This window comes from Anas acuta, chromosome Z (assembly GCF_963932015.1).
Source record: "Anas acuta chromosome Z, bAnaAcu1.1, whole genome shotgun sequence".
NCBI lineage: Eukaryota > Metazoa > Chordata > Aves > Anseriformes > Anatidae > Anas > Anas acuta.
The window spans coordinates 38,206,042-38,231,765 of NC_089017.1; the positions used below are offsets into that span (position 1 = coordinate 38,206,042).

At 39.4% G+C, this 25,724-nt stretch overlaps 1 protein-coding gene across 4 annotated transcripts in view; it reads left to right on the top strand.

The window, feature by feature from the left end:
* Positions 1–16,005, top strand: part of NTRK2 (neurotrophic receptor tyrosine kinase 2) — a 201,750-nt gene extending 185,745 nt beyond the window's left edge. For all 4 annotated transcript variants that reach the window (XM_068666489.1, XM_068666491.1, XM_068666488.1 and 1 more), the window contains 2 exons: positions 9,395–9,553; positions 10,381–16,005. In XM_068666489.1, coding sequence (XP_068522590.1) covers positions 9,395–9,553; positions 10,381–10,566 — 345 coding nt within the window. In that variant the 3' untranslated portion in view covers positions 10,567–16,005. The remainder of the gene's footprint in view (positions 1–9,394; positions 9,554–10,380) is intronic.
* The last annotated feature ends 9,719 nt before the right edge of the window (positions 16,006–25,724 follow it).

The window sequence follows — 25,724 nt, forward strand, 5'->3', positions numbered from 1 at the left end:
ATCCAGAGAAGGTGAGCGTACATGAAGAAGGCACCACCTCAGCGCTGCATGGTTACCGTAAAGAGTAGCATCATCCTAGGAGAAGGTAGCAGATTTTCCAGAATGTTCCCACAAGGTACTGCAAACTGTGTGAGGGAAAAACAGGACAAGTAGGTGTAGCTGGCCACTTCCTTCCCACCCATCTCTTCTCTCTTGTCCATACACCACCAGTGTTTGGTGAAGGATGTGCGGAGTATGCTGTTCAGTCTGTGGTGTGGTGTGGTGTGGAAATCCAGATGTCCCCTACCTGAAATACAGCAATCTTGTTATAGAGTACAAAATCCTTTCAAAGATGGCTATGATCTTCTTCTGTGCCCCAGGATCCTCTAGTAATGAACAAGTTCAACAGGCTTTATGTCAGAAAGCCAAACCAAATTAATGCTTCCAGGCCCTATGCTGGTGTAAATTCTCCCTTAACACCAGTGTAGAAATACAGCCAAGAGCTATAAAACATTTTCATCACTGCTTGGGCCGTACTTTGACTGTTGTGTCCAAGAACAATATTTTAAACATGGCGTGAGGAATAATTCAACATATGAATTAGATAACATCGATATAAAATTTTGCAAACTCCGTAAGAAGGAATAATATATTTTTTCTGTAATAGCAGTTATTGGTATTTTTAATGATCATGCTGTGTATCATTTGATCATATTACATGTTGTTTAATGGACACCTCATTCCAGAGCAAATGCCTGTTTCAACTCATAGAGTGATGTCGTGGTATAAATGAGGGGTCAAAAACTACAATTCACAGAAAGCAAACAATAGAGGGTTGTGGTTTTTTATGTTCTATTTTAGTGAAACTTTTTTTTTTTCTTCCCAGTTTATGTAAAGAAATTATGGTCTAGAGAAAGTGAGAATCAGAAAGCATCAGTAAGACTGCAGAAGATAAGGATGACAAGGACCTTACTATTCACTTGCTTATTGACATCTGGTTGAGAACCAATATAGTTTTTCCTTTCTCAGCTACCTGCTTATGTAGATGACTAGCTGCATAGACTACCTTGTTGACAGCATCAGTGTAGACATTCTCAATGTGGGCACTGAAGACAGATCAGTACTGTGGTTGAGGTCATAATTTTCTTGGTCTTTAGGCAAATAGAGAGAAGTGTGCACAGAAAAGATCCTTTGCTCTGAAATAGTAAGGTACTTTTCTTCCTTTGAATCATGAAGCCTTGTTCTGCCTTCTTGATGCTATGCTTCCCACTGGAGTACATCTCTGGACTCTCTTCATGTAGTCACTAGTTGGTAGATTTGATCTGACATAACTTGCCAAGCATCATGCATGTAGTCTGGGAACAAGCCAAAATAGCTGACATAAAATCACTGAATTTCCTATCCCCATTTTGCACTGATCATTCAAAACTTTTTCCACCTGTGGAAAAGATGTGTCAGCTCAGTAAGTATGCCCATATTTTTAGTATTTGAGTATTTGTGAAACTAAAGACTGGCCATATATGCACCAGTCTTGCGCATATATGTGTGACAGTTGCCCCATATATGTGTGACAGTTTTTTAGTCTGGTAATTATAAGCTGTGTAAGTTAACCATCCAGGGAAAGGTGGAAAGCCTATCTAACAACAATGAAAGAACGTGAATATCTGAGACAATTCAACTAGAAATTGTAGTGCTCCCATGCAGTCTACGTTACAGAAACACTTCTGTGACTCAGAAAGGAGAAGACAAGCTACAAACCAAACTCTGTTGATCCCCTCTTCTACCATGATGTAATTTGATGTGACCAATAGAACCAGACATGCTATATTAGCCTACAGTACAATAAATTAAAAAAATAATAATAATAAAATGTGATTTTCAATAAAAGAAATACGGGAAAGGGTTCTTCAGACTTGACATCGGGTGTGGAGATTTTCTCATGAACACAGACTAGCTTTCAGAGTTTGCCCTAGTGTACCTGCTACTAGTTGTTATCGACTGTGCAGTTCAGTTAACATCTCATCACATTATACCACAACCCCCCTTTTTATAAAAGCAATCAGAAGTTAGAATTTTAGCTATGGTAGAGACTCACAGCATCATTTTCCAATGCACATTAAGATTACTTTTAATATGTCTTTGGCTCCGGTAGCCCAGACTCTCTGGGGTTAATGGAAAAAGTGGAATTTGATATATTATAAACTGTTTGCTTTGAAAATCACAAAGACAGTAATGTATTTCATTAATATTGCATTGAAATTTTGTTTTGCTGATTACTTGGACACATTAGATGATCACCCCTGAGCCTGTGAGAGTTTTAACATGCCCCGTTTCAGCTTCTTGTCTGCTGGTACCTGATACCTCTCTTCATCCCCAGGGGTACAAGCAGCAGATACTCAGGTGTTTATAAGGGAACAGTAATAGGGAACAAGTGTCATAGCAACCATGGTTTGGAAAGCAGAACACAGGACTTCCCATGAGCTCAATATTGTGAATTACTAGTCGTAACACTGGAGTGATCGGTAACTGTATGCTGTGGCATAACTTGATATGGGAAGTTAGGAGGATATAAGTTGTTTGTTTGTTTGTTTGTTTGTTTGTTTGTTTGTTTGTTTTTAGGAAAAATAACAAAAACATCAGGTTCCATAGGCCAGCTTTTCCATGGTAAACCCTTCCTCCTCTTTCACCAGGGTCCTGAATTCCCATCTTCAGAAATTAATCTAGATGTCCACTGAACTCATTGAAATACTCTGTTCCAGTTGCCTTTCCCATCAATTTGCCACAGTGTATTTCCTTTTGTTTTCACTTAAATTATAATTTATTGTTTAAGAAGATAAATTCTTCTCATCGAAAAGTAATGATAACCTAAAGGAATCGATTTATTTTTCATTCACCCAGCCTTCATCCTGGAACACTGATGAGCTGTAATACATTACATCTCATTGCTGCAGGTTTCCATATAGTTAAACTTTCCTTCTGACCCTTTGACTTGGGACAAGTTTTTGTTTTAATCAGAAATGCAGATTGTATCACCTTCTTCTGCACTTATCTTACATCAAGGACATTTCATCTTCCATTCTTGGAAAGCTAAGTTCTCCATAGCTTTGTAGCTACTACAGATTATTAATTTTCCTTTATGTTTGGCCAACCCAATATGATGCTGTGTTGTGTAAAACGCAGTGATAGATATAGTTTTTTTTTATTCTTTTAACGTAGCATTTTAAAAGAGGTTTGGAAGATGCTGAGACATAAGATAGAATGGGTCATTCACATATTTTGATTTCATCTGGTTAATCTCCTTCATTCCATCCTTTTGGCAAAATTACTTCTATCCCCCTATAAGTGTTGTTGAGACACTGTATTTTGCAAAAACATATGTCCTGTCTACACAGGGACACATGAGCAGGTTCTCTAAAGCAGAAGCTCTTCTCCTCCAGGATTGTGTGAGTAATGGGTGCCTGAGGAATAGTCTGAAAACAGTTTTAGCATATAGTAATATTTCTCTCATCCATGCTCTTAGCCTGCAGCAGTCTACTGCTCAGGCACTTGCTGGGCCAGAGATTGTATCTTTGTGTTTGATAGCCCTAGTTAGATTTTATCCTTCATGAATGTGCTTAATCACTTTTTGATCCCAGTTAAGCCCTGGGTGTTTGCAGTATCTTGTGGCAATGGGCTCCACAAGCAACTGTATGTTACATGACAGTGCCTGGTTTTGTTCATTGTGAACCCTGCCATCTACAAATTCCATTTCTTGTTTTGTGACTCTTGCATTACAGAAAACTGTGAGCAATTATTCTTTCTCCATCTTCTCCATGCCACTCATGGCTTTACAGAGATTATTGAGACAAATTTTATCTTCAGTGACACAAAGTTGACACAATACTGAACTCAAGTTGAGCAACTTAACAGAGAATTGAAGGTGTAATAAATGTTATTCTGGACATTGTTTCAGTTTTCTGAGAAGACCTGGTAGAATTACTTAAGAACTTTACACATGAGCCCCTCTTGAATTAAGATGAGCTAGAGCAGTGTTAAAGTGAAAGGACATTTCTTTAGTTATTGCATATAATCTGCTCTATTTCATAATTTATTTTCATAATTCATAACCTCTTGTGCTTGTTACCCAGACTGACTGTGAAAATAATATATTTCTCTTCTGCAAGTGGCAGGACTGATGATATTTTAAGAGGAGACACCGACTTTGTCTGCAAGGCCAGGGCATGAAAGAAATGAAAATAACAATTATTGATTTTTTCTTGTGCTGCAAGAAACACTTGCCAGCATTTTATGAGGAGGAGAGAGCAGATGTTCACCAAGAGAGGAGAGGTTTTCAGTTTTAGCAGTAAGACGTGATAGTCTTTGCAGAGAACATTTCTTTGCAGTTACATCATCCTGAGATGGGGAAATAAGTCAGAAGACCCAAACATAAATAGTGGAAAGTACCATGAAATGCTGTAATCCCTCAGTATCCAGGAGGATACATTCTTTGTTAGGAGTGGGTAAAAAATGGGTGAAAAGTTGTAGCTTGATCCTCTCTATAGCTCTTTATAAGTACGTTAAAGGAGGCTGTAGTGAGGTGGGGGTTGATCTATTCTCCCATGTGCCTGGTGACAGGACGGGGGGGAATGGGCTAAAGTTGCACCAGGGGTGTTTTAGGTTGGATATTAGGAAGAACTTCTTTACTGAGAGGGTTGTTAGGCACTGGAACAGACTGCCCAGGGAAGTGGTGGAGTCACCATCCCTGGAGGTCTTGCGTAGCCACACACAGAGTCTGTTTCTTCCACATCTCTGTAGGTTGGCTTCCCTGCCTCCACCCACACCCTCCTGTTCTCTGTATGTAAGCATATCCATTTGCTCACAATTGTCAGGCAACACAGCTTTGTGTTCCCATGGTGGCTGGACAGTGGTAGTTGACACAGTGACCAGAGCACGGTATTGAAAGATAGATTTTCATATGGCATATGGCAGTTGCATTGGCCAGTTGCCTTTAGCTTGATAAGCCAAGAGCTCATGTCTGTAGCAATAATATTAATTGCCAGAAAGCTGGTTTTACATCGCATGGATGGATGGGTGGTCAGACAGATAGACATGTGCAAACTCTTGGGCTACAGCAATCAGCTTCCACAGAATTACCTACTACCTCCCAAGTTTCTTTCTTAAAAGAGAGGCTGCCATATTAGACAAGCCTCACAATCTCCTAATGCCTGCAAAGAAAGATGTGGAACATACAATGCCAGAGAGTGATCAAACTTTAGCTAACTTTGGCATTAGATGCCCTGCTTCAAGGCTAAGACATGATGATTCTACTTGAAGCTTGATGTTTGTTATTAGATGGAAACAGTGTTCAAGATCTGCTTACTTGGCACCTTTCAAAGTAGTAAATTAAATTAACAGATTAGTGCTGAAAGTGATGACAAGTGGAATGATGTTGTGTTTTCAAACGTGTAGCATCTTATACATGGAACAATGTGGCAGTTTCTCCTTAAGTGCTTTTTTGGAGAACAATATCACAGCTCACTGATCTGGCATAGTAGTCTCCTCCCTGTGGATAGTTTGCACATTGCAGAAGCTAATTCACTAGGCTTTCTGGTTTACATTCTATATTGCTAGTAAACATAACTAGTAAACTTAATACAAGGCAGGGCTAGGGAGAGCTTGCTTGCATACACTGACATATAGAAGTAAATACTTAAGTCACAAAAAGGATTCATAGAAGTGCAATTCTAAATAAAAAATGAACTATTGTAATGCAGCTGCCTTCAGGTGAGTGTAAAAAAAGTCTATCTTTGTATCCATAAAATGGTAGTTTTTGCAACATTTTTACAGCTATAGTAAAGATTTTAAAATGATAGCATATTAAGTTAAAACTGGGATCCTTTTAAACATGCCATAACTTTAGATAGATTGAATATAAAGGTGTTGTTCACCTGCAGTGGTAGTCTGCTTAGCACATGAGCATTTTAAAATGATATGTATCGAGCAGCACTGCAATTACAACATGCACATCAGGGATGAATCCTGCAGGATGCTGATATCTGAGAGCCATGTAATACTTGCATTTCTTATTAAAGCATACACAGAAGGTATACCTTTGAAGCACCCAGAACCTTTAAAGTTTAGTCAGTGTACTCATGTTTTCCTTCATTGATTCTACTTGGGAAACACCCTTTAGCCTTGCTGAGAGTTTGGAAGCAACAGCAAAAAGGCACTCTACCTCTCATTGCTGCTATTATGACATAGCTGTAGATGCTTGGATTCAGCAGTCCAATAAAGATCAAAAGAAGCTCACAAGTGACTGGCAATTTGTTTCAGGCAGCCTGAGAACTGCCATGTCAAGCCCCAGGCTTCACTTCAAGAAGGCTGTGGTGCACATGCTTCATTTTAAGCATGCACCTAAGACAGCCCTTAGTGCTTTTCTGAACCAAGTAATTGTTGACTCAGTAACCACTGATCATTAATAGAAAAAGAAATGTGCATGTAGAAAAATTGCCTTTGGCCAGGCCCTGACCTGTGTTTTTGATGTGGCTGAACTGAAATCTGAGTTGAAGGTGCTCTTGGACTAGGGATAGAAGATGCTCAGCCTGCCACAGGTGATGCTCAGAAGATGCCTCTCTTTGTTGCAATGCCATCTGGCAAGAAAGCACCCCTTCTAATACTACTATTGGTATTTTTGCAAAGAGGTTAAATATTATTGTCACAAAGACTCTGGCATTGGAGGTAACTTTGGCTAATATGATAGACATTGACAGTGATAGAGGTGGGACACCTCTGGACTTCTATTAGTGAAACAGTACTCTGCCCAGTGAAGTCTTTTGCCTTCAGGGACAGAAATGGACACAGCTTCAGGCAAGGTGATGTGGGAAGAACACCAAAGAGCCCTGTATTTTGTGCATATCTGTAAATTGAATTCATGGTAAGAATTACTACTGATGAGTCAGTCTTGCTATGACTGTGAAGAGAGGCAGCTAGGTCTGTGATGTTACAGATCACTTCGTTGTGAATCCATCGTTTGGTGGTCATATGTCATAATCGTTGTAGAGGTATTTATTGTACTGAATGACTCTAGAAACCAAGCACAGAGTTCTACCACAAGCACACTGTGCTTCTGGAGCAAGGAATGATGGGAAAGATTTGGAGAGTGATATTTTTAATTGCTTTTTAAAATTCTCTTAATGTGGGATGTGACAAATAAGAAAAAATAGGGAGACTTATTTTATTGTTTATAGCTTTCATTAATTTTTAAGGAATGAGTCAAAGAAATTGCTGAAAAGAACCAATTGTAGAGACTATATGATGAGCAGATCTAAGAGCCATTTCAATATTTAATGAGACCAAAAGCCTCTCATCACTAATCATCTTTTAATGGCACTTGCCCTTTGGCCGTGTGTATGTGACTGCCTGTTTCAAAGGGACTAACTTTTCTGACTTTCTAATGAAATACCTCTCAAGACAGGAGTAAAAGTGGTGATTTGGAGCTGTTTGGTTGCCATGCCAGCTAGTTTATGATGAGGTGGGAAACCGAAGCTTTGCTTGCATCTCAGCAGGTTTGTGAGTTATTTCAAACTCTCCACATCATTGAGTGATTTCTTGGTCAAAGATGATTAAAAACGTTAATGAACATAGCTGTACAAAAATTGTGTGTATCAGAGGGGTAAACTGTATCACAGAGACAAATTGGCCTGATGGAAAAAATCACTAAAAAGTACATATCCACTCTGTCAATGGACTGATGACATGTATGTTTTTAAGTTAGACTGAAAGCTGTAGGAGTTGGATCCCCTTTTGAAGGGCTCTAAAATCTGTAGAGCAGCCAGTAATAAGTCAGAAGCAAATCCACAGTGCAGTCAGGAATTAAACTTGGGAACCCTGCCTTTCACCTAATATCTCAAAAAACAAAACAAAACAAAACAAAACAAAAATCCACTCCTCCCTCACTTGCATGGCATCTCAGACAGAGGGAGGAGAAGTGCCCTTGTAATAGACTAGGTGTGAAAGTCCATGAAAATTTTGGCATGACACTCAGCTTTTATGGAATCAGTAGTGACAGTTGACTTGTGGCGATGTATGGGACAGGACTGAGCTCTAGAAGCCATAGCTGTATTTTTGGTATGCTGCACTAACACCGAATTGCTGACAAATAGCTGGAAACGGATGTTCTGAGTGATTTAGAAATAATGTGAACCCTGACTGAACTTGAAGTGGGTCTTCCTTCCATTTGCCGTTTTTACATGAGAACAAGGAGGGCATTATTTATAACAACATATGTAAAGTCCCACAAGGAGAAATGATATTTTGAATTGACAGAATCTTGAAAGTGCAAATGTGGTTTTATAACTAAACACATTTTCAGACAGGAAAATGAGAATTAATCAAAAGTTAGATGTCCTTGAAGAAGCTTTCCTTTTTTTCTCACTTCCTTGGAAATATTCACAGCTGTCTTGATGTAAAAGTAATCAGAATGCCTATATCACAGTAGCTGAGCCAGTTGTACTATTTAAAAAGTACTTGAGTGGATTTCTTTATTGATGTGATCTGGTCAGAATGGGACATAGCAGGAAAAACGAATTGTTTAGAAACTGGAAATAACTGTTTTATTTATTTAAATTATTGTTAGGTAACTGGACTTTAGGAAAGCATTCCAGGGGAAATGAAAAATGTTTTAAATGATTTTCAGAATGGCATTCTTTCCGTAAGAAAAAATAGTGAATTCAACATGAGTTGATTTGAGATGGGAGTCCACATCTTAAAATTTTTTTTTGTTATCAAGGGAATATATCCAAAAACCTGAATATTTTGTAAAACTATGTAGGACTGGGTTGTTAATGTGGGAAAAAATATTTTGATGCAATGATTAACTTTGGAAATTATCGACAAACAGTGTTGGGTTTTCTTTGTTTGTTTGTTTTCAATCACAGTAAGGAGATAAAACCATAAAGAATTTAATTCTATTGTGTCAAGCAGTCAGACCACTGTGGATTTCATGTGGTATCACTGATTTTGTAGAAAAAAATATTCAGTGCAGATTTCATTGCATGAATCTTTTTATAGTTTCCAGAGTCTTAAAATGGAGAGTAAAACTAGCCTAATTTGAAGTGGGTTGCTAGGCTTGAATTAGTTAATAATTTTATAGGACATTAGTTCCTTGGGTGAAGGGTTCCAAGTAAATGTTAAAGGTGAGTTCATATTTCAGAAACAGTATCTGTGGAGATTCTACTGAAAAACCTATCACAGTAGGGATTGTCATTTGAGGAGAGGAGCTTGGATCACAGCTTCCCAGCTCTTAAAAGCTCTGGGTAGAAAATGGCAATATATGGGAAACATAGAAACTGTATATTCGCGTAATTTAACGTCTTGATACTCTACCTGGTGAGGGTCTTGAAGAATTATTTCTGACTCTTTCATTTGTTCTTCTCAGGTTGGGGGTCACACCATGCTGCCCATTCGCTGGATGCCTCCAGAGAGTATCATGTACAGGAAGTTCACCACAGAAAGCGATGTCTGGAGCCTGGGGGTTGTATTATGGGAAATCTTTACCTATGGCAAACAGCCATGGTATCAGCTCTCAAACAACGAGGTGTGTATAATACATTCTCAAATTGCCTAAGAGAGGCTTGCATTGAAACTGATGGTATGGCTTCTATCAAGGAAAGACAGCAACAAATTTATTTAGTGAAGGAAAAAAACCCAACGTCAAGTATTTATTGTCATAAACATTGTGGTTTAATTTCTTCCTTTTCACCCTTTTCTCCACAAGGTGGATGGAAGTTGACCAAGCAGAACTAGGTCAGAATGCAGCTTTTTCCTTTGTATTTTATAGAGTCTGTTTTGGTTACCGAGAAGGACCATGAGGCAATGAAAAGGAGCTTAGCAGACTCCAGAACTGTTTTTGGCTGATTTCAACTACATATTATTTCTGCAAAGTGATTGTTCTGAACCACTCCTGAATAGACTGAGGGAATTTTGAGATCTCTTAATGCACAGGGAATCAGAAGTAACCCCTGTGCAGAAATTAACCACAGCAACACTCAACAGGTGTAAGGAGGGAGGGGTGCTGAAGTGCTGTGTGAGCAAAGTGAAAACTTAGCTTCTTTTTGAGATGAAGTGGGGTTGGCAGACAGGCAGAAGGAGAATGTATGGGAGTGCTTCTTGACCATCATTTCCTTAAGGCTAGAAGGGGTGACATGCATGAAGTTAATATCAGTGAAGTTACTGCTCTTTGGTGATATATGTTTACAGTGATTTTTTCTAGATGCCGCCATGCATCTACCTAGAAATGCAACCCTTTGTACAGTTGACTGCCACCAGTGAGGCTGCTGGGGCTATCAGCAGCTAACACTTTCATAGATGAGCCCTATATAGTTGGCAGAGCTGTGCTGATCCTTTGATTGTGATTTCTTTTAGGTGATTGAGTGCATCACTCAGGGCCGAGTCCTGCAGCGACCTCGCACATGCCCCAAGGAAGTGTATGACTTGATGCTGGGCTGTTGGCAACGGGAGCCTCACATGAGGCTCAACATCAAAGAAATCCATTCCCTCCTCCAGAACTTGGCCAAGGCATCTCCAGTCTACCTGGATATTTTAGGCTAAAGTCTCCTAGCATTTCTTCTTATGGGCTGTGTGAATGAATGTGTTCAACTGCCGCTGAACTCCATTAAAATGTGTTCTTAACTTTGACAGTATTAATGACAAAGTTGCGGAGAAGCTTTCAAAGGGCAAGCAATGTGCACTTCTCCATCCGTAGACACAGTATTGACTTTTTAGACATTACTGAGACATATCTCTTCTCTCTCTCCCTCTTTCAGTTCCTATCATCTTTTTCTTCTCTCCTGTCTTTCTAATCAATTTGGCTTCTGCATTATTGTAACTCTGCATAGACAAAGGCCTTAAAAACCTGATCTGTTATATCAGCAGACTCTGCAGTTTGCTCACCACAACTAACAATGCCTTGTTGTATTCATGCCTTTGATGTGGATGAAAAAAAGGGAAAATATATTTGACTCGAACTTTGTGATACCTGCTGTAAAGATACTGAGAGTTTCTATGGATTCACCTCAATTTTTTTGCTTCAGAACGTGGGTGGAAAAAGAAGACTAGTATTCTCTACATAAAGAGTATTCCTTGCGGAGATAAAGCCAGATGGAAACAAGACAGTGTTGTGTGATCCACTATCTGGAGAAACTATGGGATCAGATGGCATCAAACCCCACTAAAAACATTGAAATGATTTGATGGAAGGCAAGAGGAGGTTTAGCACTTTCCCTGGAGAGTCTTTCTGAAGAGTAAAGGGATTGTTCAAGGAGGCACTTCGCCAGTACCTTTCATTGCCAGATACAAGTCTACGGCAAAAGGGAAAAAGATGCTGCCTGCACTGCACATGATTATGTTACAACATGAGAAGTAAACACATGCCCTTATTTTATCTTCTGGAAGGATATCGTCATGCCACTGGTATAAAATGTTCTCCAGCTAGTCTTTTTTAATAAAGACTGAAGCTAGGTACAGCATTAATTTCAGGATCACACATCGAAACTAAGGATTTTGATAAGACAGGACAAGCTATAGATGCTGGAGCAGGTGTATCTTACACTCTGCTTGATCAGCAGCATATTCTTTCCTTCCTCAATCCTTTTTCTTTTTTTTTTTAAACCGTGCGAGCAAACTGTGCATGGTCTCTGTCGATAAATGCCCTTTGTGCAGAAACTATCACTCATCTTGTAGTACTCTCTAGTAGGCATAGCGAACTCATAATAGTATAACTTATATTTCATTAAATGGGGATAATGAAAGACATTAGCTATGTTAAAATGTCTTTACAATGTTACAGATACAATAGGCTGATACTACATGAATAATCTAAAGCATGGAGTTCACTGGTTATATTTGAGCCGTGGCGGGGATAGAGTGAGATCCTTGGGGAAAACAAATAACTCTGAGGTTATGGCTTACTATTCAGAGTGCAAAGACCCTGAGCTCAGCACCATGTTTGTATTGGTACTAGTGCTGTCATTACTGACATCCAGTCTTTCTTAAATACTTTATTTTTTGGTTGGACGGGCATTGTTTGTGTACATTTGCATGGCCACTGTGTTGATGACAAGTGCATGGGCATATCTGTTATTTTTCAAACCAGAAGCTGAGGATTTCAAATTTAGAGTTAGGATTATTTTTAATATGAATTCTTACAAAAGAAAACCTACCTTACCTATTCCTCAAGACTTTTGCCTCCCTCTGTGAGGGGGCGTTACTGCAAAAAAAAAAAAAAATTAAAAAAAAAAAAACAACTTTGTTTTCTTTTTCTCTTTTTGTTATCTCTTACTGATATGAGCCAGATCAAAATAGTCCTTCATTTTTGCATTGGGGATATTTTATTTAATAAATTAAGCATTTTATTTTTGTAAGTGTTCCCATAACACATTTAATATATAATTTGCATGCATATATTATTTATTGAGGCGCTTTAGTTTTTTTTTCATCAGAAGCTTTTAGAGCTAACTTATAAAGATTTTGAACATTTTCAGAAGAAAACGGTTCACTGGACAGTGATGGAATTTTACCCTTCTCAATGTCATTGAAGAGGCAGCATTACAAATAAACATGACAGTGTATCTATAAAGCCATACTCAGTATTTCTTTAAGAAACTAGGTGTTATTTCTTAATTGCTACTGAACTGGAAACACACAAAAAGCCAGAGGAAGATTCCTACAAAATGGGCCTTAAGATTTTATCTAGACTGTCTTGGAGTTCACATGAAAAGCTAGATAAAGACTGATCATCCAGTGAAACCCATTCACGTGAGAATCTGTGTTTCATCTTTTAAAAGAAATTTGGAACTGATTTTCAAAATAACAGTGGTAGAAAAGAAAGGTGTCAGAGTCCACTGATACTGTGCAGTGGGAGAAGGCTGCAGGTGGTGGAGGGGGAGGTGCTGAGTTTCTGCCTGCTGTATTCTGTCTTAGTTTCTTATGAGCTTAAGAAAATGGCATCTGAGATGCTTCTATTGGAAAGCAGGCTCAAGCCTGAAAGCAAACAGGTGGGTTTTCCAAACACTGAAAGAATGTATACCAAAAAAAAAAAAAAAAAAAAGAACAACAACAAAAAAAGAACCCAACAACCAAATCAAACCAAACAAAAGCACCACCAACAAAACAAACAAACAAACAACAACAACAAAAAAAAAAAAAAAAAAAAAAAAAAAACACAACAAACCCACAAAACTTTAAAGTTGTAGTTAGCGGCATCTTCTTTTTGATTTACTTGTGAGACTACTAGAATAATTTCAGAGAATGAATAGTTACAATGCATTGTGCAATAACATAGCAGTAAGTTAAACTTCTAAAGGACCAAATGTTCTACAGAGCCACCAGTATGGATAACCTTGACCTATATCATTAATGTTCTTGATAGTGCATAAAATGTATAATCAGAGTAGACAAGCTATAAACTGTAGCTATATGTATTTTGCATTTGTTCATGAAAAGGTGCTTAAGTGTAGCAGAATGAGCAGAGAGATGGAAGAAATATGCTCAAATCACAATGAAGGGTGAGTTTATGTGCATATTCATCATGCTTGCACTGTCCGCTAAATTGTGTACACTGAGTAAATATGACAATCAGGCTCATTTAAAAAGTCTCTCTGGACTGTGCTATGAACTGATCATATATATAATATATATTATATATGTGTGTTTGCATATGGCATATATATATACACACACATAGCATATACATGTATGCCTATGTCTGTTGTATTTTATTTATATATGTGCAGACATGCATGCACATTATGTATGGGCTGTGTGTATATGTATAAATTTACATACACCTACGTTATTACAAATGATAATTAGAGTGCTATTAATAAATTGATAAAGTCTGCTGAGTAACCAAAATAATTTTTTTCTTTTGATATTTCTTTTTCTATGTTTGTAAGATTCAACTTTTTAACTGGTGTGCAGCAGAGGCGGTGCTAGAATGCCAGAGATATAACAACAAGCACATTTTTTTCCCCAAACGATTGCATAAAAACATCTCTTCCATTCCCATCTCACTTGTTTATTTCTCATGAGGAAATGAACAGATAAGCTCCTAAGCTCCAAAAGCAGAGTTTGACTGTCATTTCTGGGTTTGTGCTATTGTTGTTTTATTGTCCTAAAATAACAGTGCAGCTCCATTAGCATTTTATACTTGTCTGCAGTAATGAAATAATTCCAAGAATGAGCTGGACTATTCAGACTGCAACACGACTTGTAGGACATCAAGAACGCCAAAATTCGGCAGTAATAGTAGCAGCAATCGCCACGTTCTGTCCTTCACTCTCAGTAGATCTGCAGAACTCAGAAGTGGTCGTGAAGAACAGATACTTGTAGAGCAACAGCACCCCGTGATGCGTGATGGAGTGTACCCTTTCTTAAAAGACTTCATTTTGATTTGTAAACCAATATATATTGTCTACAGTTTATAAAGCAAATGCCCATTTTTCTCCTTCTTTCTGCTCCGCCTTGTTCTCTTTCTTTTTTGTCTTTCCTCTCTATTTCTTGCTCACTTTTTTTTTTATTCCTTCTCTTCTTTTCTTTCCTTCTTCTGTCCTGCCTTGATTTATCTTTCATTTCCCCTTTTTCCTTTTTTCCTTCCTCACCCTTTCACTCTTTCTCTCTCCCCTCCTTCTTGTGTATCCTCCCCACCTTTCTGAGACACAGTTTTTGTTGTGGTTGATGTGGACTTTACAAAATATTTTTCAAAGAAACAAAATAACCCAATAAAATGATGAGGTCACTGGATGAGTAAGGTATCTTGTATATGTGTTAGAACAAGACTATGTCTGGGTTGTTGCAGCCTGTAAGGGAATTTCAAATACTCAAATACTGCTATAAAATGTGAGGGAGGGGAGCAGGGAGGGACTGGGGAACAGATCAGGGTTTCTAATCAAAGATTAAGGTTTTGATAGCACAGGAAGTTGTATTTTCTTGTTGTCAGGGCTGGGATGAACCACTGCTGCTTTGAATCAAGAGGTCCTTTAACAGCCTTAGTTAAACACCTTTATTTGGGCAGGGGGGTGGGGGGGTGCTACATTCATCGCAAATATGAAGCAAAAAAAAAAAAAATCAAAAAAAAAAAAAAAAACACCTCTACATGTTGCAGGGAAAACACTGTGAATTTCACAATAGCAACCAAGTGACTATTTTGCCATCTTTTAAACATATGTCTCAGGAGAAGAAATGGGAAACGATGGGTGTATTATTTTACCGTCTATGCATTCTAGACCAGGTCTGTGGGGATTTTTTGTTTGCTTGTAGAAGGTTCTGAGTGATGACTGGCTGGTATTTTATAAACACTGAGTACTTTGGGCAAGGATAATAGAAGCTGCCAGTAGTGAGGCCATTTGATTGGAATATGTAGGAAAAAGGAGATCAAATCAAAACTTTCCAGAGGCCTATATCTTGCAGCTTATATGTATCTTTCTGTAACTTAAAGAAAAGCAGCTAAGAATGTTTTATATAAAAGTAATTTAATTCAACATTGTTGTTTAATTGAATAGAGAGAGAATCAATTAATTATGAAATATTTGTCCCAGCCCTGCTCTCCACCTATACTTTATGTATATATTTATAGGTATCCCTCTCTTTGTCACTTGAGATAAAGAGGAAGATACCTACACATAAATAATAATCTCTATATTGTCACCAAACTGTGACCTGGTGTGTAGAGCTATTTTTCTTCTTTCTTTTTTCCTTTTCTTCTTTTTTAATGTGATGTCTCTGTGCAAATATTTAGTGGTTCTTGTTTTGCAGTTTGTTATAACAAGTCATTGCTTTAAAACTTTCATTGCATCTTGGCTGATTTCAAAGTGATGCCTAGGTATCAGTGTTAAAAGTTTTGTTTGTGAATCATGTGACCAGCTTCTCTCGACATGACATGGAAAGTCTCTTGTATTACAGTGTATTTAATAAAATGATGTCTTACAATAAACAATGTCATCCAAAAGAAAGATAAAACGATTACTTTAAAAAATGTACAATTTCCATGAAGTGTTGTGTTTTCTTTTGTCTGAATGCCTTTGTTTATCTTCATTCTTTATGAAAAATATGAAGTTAAGGAGGAGGTTTGTATGTTTAGAAACATGACATGTTTGTGCTCTAAGACCCTGAATAAAAAACAGGTCACTGAACTCTTAGTTGAGGAAAGAGGAGACCCATAGTACTAGAAAAAAGAAATATCCAATCTGAATGTGTTGATAGAGTCTCTTTTACTCTTTGTTTTTCAAACTGAAGATCCTATTTGAACACTAGTCCATTTGAAGAGCTGGCTTTACAAATGCCTGTTTATCCTTTAGCACAAACAGGCCTTCAAAATGTGTCACTCAAACAAGCCTGATTAAAAATGTAGCAGCACGTTTGTTCTTTTTAACTCGTATCTGCCTATATTGTGAACAAAAAGAGCATTAAACCCAAGTCCTTGAATAACACGATTATTAACATTCAGAACACACAGAGCTTAGGCATCCAAAAGAACGTTCACCAACTTGTTTGAAGGTCCCTCCATGAGCTATTGATTTAAATCAAACCCCTCAAGGTTAGGGCAAAGCAATATGAGAGCCACTTTCAGACTGTGCCTGCTTCTCTCTGCCAAGAGACCTCTTGATGAGAGAGATGAGGCAAGCAGTCTGTAAAGGTTCAAAAGGTGAAGGTGAAATAATCCACAAAGAAGAAGCCTCAGAACAAAGTTTGTCCAAAGATATTAAAGCAACCCTTATCCACACTGAAAAGCTTTGTTGGCAGTTTGTGTTCAGACAGTGGCTTAAACCTGCCCTGCCTGCTTTCACAGTAAGGCCCGTCTGTCTTCCAGACACGGTGGGTTGTGTTGCCATACCAAAATGAAACACCTCTGTTTGCAATGAAGTGTGTTTGGAAGAAGCAAGAGCTGCAGAAATTCCCAGGGCCAGCCTGTGTAAACATTGCCCTGCAGTCCCAGCAGCAAGGGCTGCCCAGGGCCACCCCACAAACACCTTCCCCCTTCCCTGGGGGGGGGAGGGGGTTAAGGCAAGGGGTGTGCAGCAGCAGCAGCAGCAGGACCAGGCATTGCTGCTCCTTGGTGCCTGCAGTGTCCCATGGCTCCTTCACACTCATCACAGCCTCCCCTGACGGGGTCTTGTGCATGTAGAAGGCGATGGTACCTCGATGCCCTTGCTCATCTCTCGTGTGGGAAACAGTATTGTGTGTGTTTCTGTCTTCTTTGCCTGCGCAAGAGCACAGTGTCACAGAGCAGACCCTCAACTCCTCCACTTAAAAATAGTGATGGGGAACATTGCAGTTCACTACAACTGTAAGAATAAAAGTTCAGGGCTCAGATATGACCCTTTAGGAGGGCTGACAAGAGCTTGCTAGTGCTCCAAAATATGTCAGATGAAACAGGTAGTATGTTTAAGATCACTGGCCTCTCCTACTGTGTGCACCACCAGCTGGGCATCCTTCTGGATGCTGCTCAGCATCAGCCTTCCACAGCCAGCTGCAGAGTCCAGGACCCACTGGTGCTTCCTGTGCCTGCCTTCTGCATAAACTCCACAGAGAGCTGTGAAATACCAAAACAGCCAGGAGGGGATATTCAGTGGAAGTCCTGCTCCTGCTTCTGCTAAGGCTCAACAAACTCCCACAATTGATTTTGTGATGAAGTCTTTGTGCTAAATGCTTCAGTAACTGGAAAATCAATCATCTTGATCACTGTATTATTTTAGAGTGATTCACAGTGCCTATTGATTACTCCCATTACTATTTTTAATGACTATAATAATTTATTCTGAAATCAGTGAAAATGTTTATGTTACAAAGAAGAATTATGGCCCTACGAAGGACAATAAATGAATAAATAAATAAAACCAACACTTAAATATCATTAGGATAGGGTCAGGCAGATTATACCACACTGACTGACAGGCTAGTTTACCAAACCAGTTTATTGGTATTTTTGATAAAACATAGGTTCTGGTAGGAAGGACTTAGTGTAACGCAGAAATATGAGGATGCTAAGAACAAAAGAGTTCACTGTTTGTGCTCTTTCTCTCTGAGATCTGTATTAAATGGCATGCAAGTAGAAGACGGCCTGTACGGGACAAGATCAGAGAGTAAATGAGCAATCCCTTATTTAAAATGTGATGTAAATACCAGAAATGCGTGGTTTTGCTGTCCAAGATTCTGAGCGTAAAGACAAATAAAGCAGACCCAACAAATTATTTATGCATATTTTGGGCAATTCTGATGCAGAAGATGATGTTTCTAGGCTTAGAAATGTTTTGTCATGGCATGATGACTGCTAGTTTCGTGGAAACTCCAGGTCTGCTACTCTTTTTTTTTTTTTCCTTCCGGATGAATTTGTTTAAATACATAAAAGCTGATAATGCTGTTTTGTATGTCACAGTGTCGTCAAAGCAGTCCCCAAGGTTAAATAATTTGCGTTTCTCAGCTGGCACAGTTGGAAGCCATTGGGAATAAGAAGGGGAATATTGACACAGGTAGCTCCCACAGCTGTCTCCTGCTCCAGGTCACCCAAGACCTCCAGTGAAAGGCTGGGGATGCAAGAGGAATGATAAGGTCTTTAACATATTATTGTTCACAGTCTGAAAGTAATTTGCAACTTTTTGATGACAGATAATCAAAATCAAAAGCTCCTCTTTAGAGCACCTTTTTTTTTAATCCCTCTTGGCCCTACCAGCCCAACTCTTGGGTAACATTTAAGATGAAAATCTCTTCCTCCCCGGAATATATTACCTGGGCAAAACCTTCAAATTTGGCAGAGGCGATCACTATTGGACTTGAAGCAGCACTTTGCCAGTTGGTTTTCACACCTGTAAGTGCCCTTTAATTTCTGTGTCCTGCTACTGAGAAGATGGCAGATGCTTTCAGTACCCACAAGGACAAGCAGATTGTTGTCCATGAACTAGAGAGGAAAAAATAAATGTGAATGACAGTTAAAGCAGCCCACAAAGCTGACAGAAGAAATCCCTGTATTTACGGATCCACAGATCCCTTATTTACGATGAGCCTCCTGTCCATCTACAGCTAGTTGGAGAAGTCCCACAGGATGCTCTTGGGGACAGCAGATTGCCTCTCCAGTGTGAGCAGTGTGTCCATGGCCAGACTGTGGTTGATGGTCCTTCTCAATCCTCTCCTGTGACCTCTCCAGCTTCTGGATCTTCTGTCCAGCTTCTGCCTGGCATAGCTTTGCCACTTTTATGATTTTGAGATTGAAACACCAAAATACATGTTCTGGCTCTTTGGAATGGCTCCTGCTGCCTCCTTTTCCCGAGGGGCTCCCACCACTCATGCTGGGAGCAAGACAGACCCGTAGCTGGGCACAGTGTGGACAGGCAGCAGGGCAGTCGTCTGCTCCAAGCACTCTGCTCTTGCAGCATCTGATCGCTATTTCTGAAACCGTCTTTTTATTCATCAAGCGATTTTTTTTCAGCACCTAAGCAAGTCTATTAAGAGCACTGCTGATATCCCTAGTGCCTATAATTAACATTTCAAGAAAAATCACGGCCAGGAATGGCAAGTCTTCTGGAGACAAAATAAGAGGAACATATGGAACTCATATTCCCTGCTCCCCTTTCCCCATCATCCTGAGCATGGGGGGTTCAGTACAGAGTCTGTTTGTCTTCCAGCTCTTACAAGCTGTTACACAAGAAATAAAGTCTCTGCAAACAATCCATTGCAAATACAGGTCATCTCTTTTCATTTATGCCTTTTTTTTTTTTTTTTTTTTTTTTTCACAGCTCCATGATTCGTGGAATTATGTTGACAAATGTCATTATCACCAGTCATTTTTAACCACCCAGAATCTGAAGAGGTTTGGGTGAGAGAAAGCAGATGGAAAGTAAACATGGTGCCTCTGATACCACAGAGGCCACTAAATAAATATGCACTTTGCTTGGTTAAAATAACACCTATTTGCACTAAATGCTGTCATTTTTTTTAAACCAGTGGGGGACTAATCAATCTGGCAAGAGCTCGGTGCTCTGCAAGCTGTTCCAGCACTCGTTGGCTCGCCTTGTGTTGTATAGCATCACTGGCTTCAGTGCTAGGCAACCGGGTAGGGATCAGAGGAGTGTGCAGTATCAATCACAGGTCACATTTTTTTCCCAAGGTGTGCAAAATCCTATAGCAGTGTCATGACAGAAGGAATGTTGCTTGGCAGTTATTTTCAGTCTGGATTTGCTGCTAAACACCTGCTTGTGAATGTGACTCAGGAATTGGTTTGAAGATGGCTTTCTCAAGCCAGAATGGAATGAGGCAAATTTGGCTGCCAGCTTCCTCTGGACCATATCAAGGTTTTGTTTTAAAAGCCAGAAATGCAACGAACGGGCAAAAACATTTTGACTGCAGCACCAACTGGGTCTCACCAGGATCAACAGTGCAGAGACACTGCCTGATGGCAGTGGAGGCATAAAGCCCAAGCCAGCAGTGAGGGCATGATGTGGCATGGGAGATGGGGGTGTCTCCTGGGCCCTCTGCAGGCATCAGACACTGCCACTGCAGTTTTGCCTTCCAGAGATCAAAACCTGGGGTGCTGAGGGGAGTGAGTGTGGCAGGAAAGGGCTTGGGGTGAGGTAGACACAGTCTTGTGCCAGACTCAGAAAGCAACCCAGGGCTGGCCCTCAAAAGCTAAAAATGGCATTCGGCAGCGGTACCTTGAAATGGCTGCAAAGCTGTTACACACAAAGTGGGAACAAAGCAGTGAAAGGCAGGAAAACATACTGGTGTTGCTTTCATTCTCGTGGCTGTTTTGTTACCTGAAGTATTTCTGCTGGCACCGGCTAGTGCTGTCAGCCCAAGGTAACCCTTTCATGCTGCTATTTCCTCTTTAAAAACATGCTCAAGATTAAATCTGTGCATGCAGCCGGCACCTTAAAAAACAAGGCAGCACTGACTTGCGGAGTTTTACCTTAAAAAGACAGAGCTGGCTGCTGCCACCTTGCCTCTGTTCCCCGGTGACTCCGCAGTGAGCAGTGGACTCAGAGGAACACGGGCACACCAGAGAGTTTTGTGGTGATGCTGTGGTGAGGCTGATGCTGGCAGCCTTCGTCTCGCTGGCTACCCGAAGTTCAGTTTCTGCGTATTCCACTTCTGCTCTGACATAAAGCCTTTGTCAGGAGAGACTAGTTACCATGGCAGTGCCTCCAAAATAGAACAAATCCAACACACATCAATACCTGTACAATAAATAGAATAAAGTACTACTTATAATACGTTATTCCGCATTCACTGGGTAGTAATTTGTGCAGAGGACTGCAACTAACTCTTTTTCATTTAATTATGGGAAAGCAATTCTTCAAATCGGAAATGCTCGGTGCTTGGGAAGGAACAGAGTAGAATTGCTGAGTGATTAGAAAGGCAGAGCTCTGACTGCTAAATGAGAGCCACTAACAAGGTTGCTCTTCATGGAGAGGCCGATCCATCTCCCCCGACTGTACTGGGTGTTGGATTTGGCCCATATTCTCAGAGAAGTGCAAACTCTCATAGTGTTTGAATAAGGCTGTGTTTTATCATGCAGCAGATCATGGCTGGTGTTGCCAGTGGGACACCAAGCACTGCAGGCCAGGACAAAGATCTCACAAGGCCAGGGCAAGTGGTGGTACACCAGGCAGAGGGAGCACCACAGGTTCCTTCCCTAGAATGTGAAGCATTTGAAAGTGACTAGAAAACCAGCTGATTTGTGCAGTCCTGGGACCACAGCTGGAGCACACTGCATGGGTGACCATGGCATGGGTCTTCCTGTTCTGGGCTGCACATGCCACAGCAGTGTTAGGCAACCAAAAAGGATAACATTTACAGTTACATATGGCGCCACCGAACAAGTTCTGCAAGCCAGTAATATAAGGACTTCCATGTATTCACTGACACCAGCCACAACAAGCTACTTGGGAAAAGATTGCCTGCTCACATGCACATTCCTGTTATTAGAACAGTTCACACTCTGTTCTTTACCGAGAGGGTGGTTGGTTCTTCACCAAGAGGGTGGTTGCACACTGGAACAGGCTCCCCAGGGACGTAGTCACTGCACCGAGCCTGTCTGAATTTAAACAGTGATTGGACTGTGCACTTAGTCACATGGTCTGAACTTTTGGGCAGACCTGTGCAGTGCCAGGATTTCGACTGGATGATCCTTATGGGTCATCTAGGAAGGAAGGGAGGAAGGGAGGAAGGCAGGAAGGGAGGGAGGGAGGCAGGAAGGAAGGCAGGAAGGCAGGAAAGAAAGAAAGAAAGAAAAAAGAAAGAAGGAAAGAAAGAAGGAAAGAAAGAAGGAAAGAAAGAAGGAAAGAAGGAAAGAAGGAAAGAAGGAAAGAAGGAAAGAAGGAAAGAAGGAAAGAAGGAAAGAAGGAAAGAAAGAAGGAAAGAAAGAAGGAAAGAAAGAAGGAAAGAAGGAAAGAAGGAAAGAAGGAAAGAAGGAAAGAAGGAAAGAAGGAAAGAAGGAAAGAAGGAAGGAAAGAAAGAAAGAAAGAAGGAAAGAAGGAAAGAAGGAAAGAAGGAAAGAAGGAAAGAAGGAAAGAAGGAAAGAAAGAAGGAAAGAAGGAAAGAAGGAAAGAAGGAAAGAAGGAAAGAAGGAAAGAAGGAAAGAAGGAAAGAAGGAAAGAAGGAAAGAAGGAAAGAAGGAAAGAAAGAAGGAAAGAAAGAAGGAAAGAAAGAAGGAAAGAAAGAAGGAAGGAAAGAAAGAAAGAAAGAAAGAAAGAAAGAAAGAAAGAAAGAAAGAAAGAAAGAAAGAAAGAAAGAAAGAAAGAAAGAAAGAAAGAAAGAAAGAAAGAAAGAAAGAAAGAAAGAAAGAAAGAAAGAAAGAAAGAAAGAAAGAAAGAGGAAAACAATGGATTAATGGATTACAAAGAAGATTTTAAATGAATTGATATATGAGAAAAAGTTTGAGTGATATTGTTAATTTGCATCTTGGCATCAAGGAACCACTATGTTTTATTTGCTGGTGTTGAAAGATGCATTATTTAAAAGAAAAAGTAGTCACCCACATGGTGCTGAACAGAATAGGGAAAAAAAAAAAAAGAAGAATCCATATGAAATATAGCAAATCCAGACATTCCCTAGGACCAAAACAAGGTTTAACAAAACACGGGAGAATTGTTTCATCAGCATGTACAAAAACCAGTGGGGATAAAGGACTCTATGCTGCCTTTACAACATTTCTTAACATGATTTAAACTTTCCAGTGACAGATTCTTTCTTGCTCTTTATTATAGATTCTCCACTTATTTAGGGCAATCTAATTTCTTTTTTTTTTTTTCTTTAACAGCTAAAATATGTTTCTGGTAAAAGTCCTCATACAAGAATCTATGCATAGTCCAGAAGCAAAGCTGGTGAGCTGTTTAGTAACATTTCTCTGTTGATACAGACTTCCTTCAGAACTAGCATTACTAAGACTGTAACAGATCGCATTTCTTTGTCTAAAAGAAATTTCAGTTTAAAACTGTAATTTTTACTTTAAATTCATAGAATCATAGAATGGTTTGGGTTGGAAGGGATCTCAGAGATCATCTGGTTCCAAGCCCTCTGCCATAGGCAGGGGTGCCATCCACTGGATCAGGTTGCTCAGGGCCTTGTTCAACCGGGCTTTGAACACCTCCAGGGATGGGGCAGCCTGTTCCAGTGCCTCACCACCCTCAAAGTGAAATTCTCTCTCTCTATATATATGGATATATCCAAAAACATGCATGTATATATGTATACATATATATATGTACATATATACACATATACATATATATACATCTATATATATGTATATATATACATATATGTATATACACACACATATATATATATCTATATATGCATGTTTTGGGATATATATATATATTTCATTACTTCTTTATGATACCTTCTTATGCTTCTGTACTTTCCCAAATCTTCCTGCATGTTGGAAGTACTCCAATAGTGGAGACAAAGAGGTCACAAAAGAAACCTCCAAAGAGCTAATGCTCTGGTGGACTCAGGGCAGGTAAGAATGAAAGGAGTAGAGATAATTCTGCAACACTTAGCAACCAGAAGTTCTGTGGAAAAGAAAAGCAACTGAATTCAAGGAACTGTGGTATAGAGAAGAGGGGAGGTAGAAAAAATTATATATATGGAAAATATAATGAGCTGGAATCATTAAACTTTCAACTTTTTTTTTTTTTTTTTTAATATAATTGATTAGATTTATCTTGGTCATAAAAGAAGAAAAACAAAGAAGGTGTGATTGGCTTTTCCCCTGTACTTTGAGCATTGATTTGATTAAGAAAGTACAAGAAGAGAGAAAATTTGGTGTTCACGATGAAAAACAGCCTGCATAGCTACTTACTTGTGTAATAGCTGACTATTCTGACAGTGAAAGCTTCTAGTATGTGCTCAGTCCTCAAGATAAACAAACCACCCACTGGGGTTTCCCCATGGTTGAGAGGTGGCTGGGGAGTGCCTTATGGCTTGGTAAGGCATCCATTTAAGGCAATGGAATTCTCCAGGTTAGAGTGGAGAACTGTCAAAACCTGACTGCTTTGGTGAAAATGAGGATGGCATCGTTATTCATCCTCTTTTTCAGATACAAGTACTGAGAGGCATTGAAAAGAAATAGGAGGTTGTTCCAGAGACAAGAAGACAAGACACCCTACACATCTACAGCCTAGCTGCCAAAGCTTTAATGTGACCAAAGTTCCTTGTGGACAGCAGGGATGTAGATGGTTTCAGAAGGTAGAATCATAGAATCTCCTGAGTTGTAAGGGACCCACAAGAATCATAGAGTACAGCTCCTGGCTCCACATAGGACCACCCCAAAATCAAGCATGTTTCTGAACAAATTAATCATAAGCAAAATCTACAAAAATACTTTACAAAGTGAGACAGTCTTTGACTGATGGGATTCCATAGCAATCGTTTTACAATCTGTGACAAGATACTGGTTATTACTGTGTGCTCCTCCTGTCATTGCACCCGTCTCCAAGTACCTGCCACAGGTGGCTTCTGGCACGGGGAGATCTCTCATCTGACAGGGTACAACCACTCATACCTGATTATTTTCCAGAAAGAGGGGATAGCATGGCTGTTGTTATGAAATATGATTTTTGACAACCGGGGTTTCGTGTGAACTGTGAGCTATTAGGCACAACGTTAACAATATACTTTTTAAATCGCTGCTATCTGATGATGCTCAGTGAAATCTCAGATTGAATAATTAGAAAACTATGCCTCTGCATTCAAGTAATTTCAGTCTTTAATGAAATCTCTTCAGACACAACCTCATTAAATGGAGTCAGTTTTTTTGCTTCTTTCTCTTGCTCATAAGCATTCTTTTCAATTTTAATGATTTTTATATAACTGTTTTCCTATATTTTACTTGTTTTTTTCTCCTGTGAAAGATGTTTAGAAGTAACTGGAATCTGTAGTGAAAGTAACTGTAGCAATATGCAAACTACCAATAAGTGTATACAAAGGAAACAAAGTGATGGAAGAGAAAAAAATTTGCTTATATACTTTTCAGTTATCATCTAGTAATTTTGCCTGAGATTACCCAGACACACAAGTCCTATCCCCTTGGTGACTTAAAAAAATCTCAGCCAGGTGTTTGTTGTAACAGTGACAGGTAGAGCACTTGGACAGAAGTGACATTAAGTGAATAGTTTTCCTATTAAAAGTCACATGAAGATTCCATTTCACATTGTATACCATCTATTTAGATCTCCATGGCATGGGACCACTCTATGTCTCCAAGGTGACAGTGA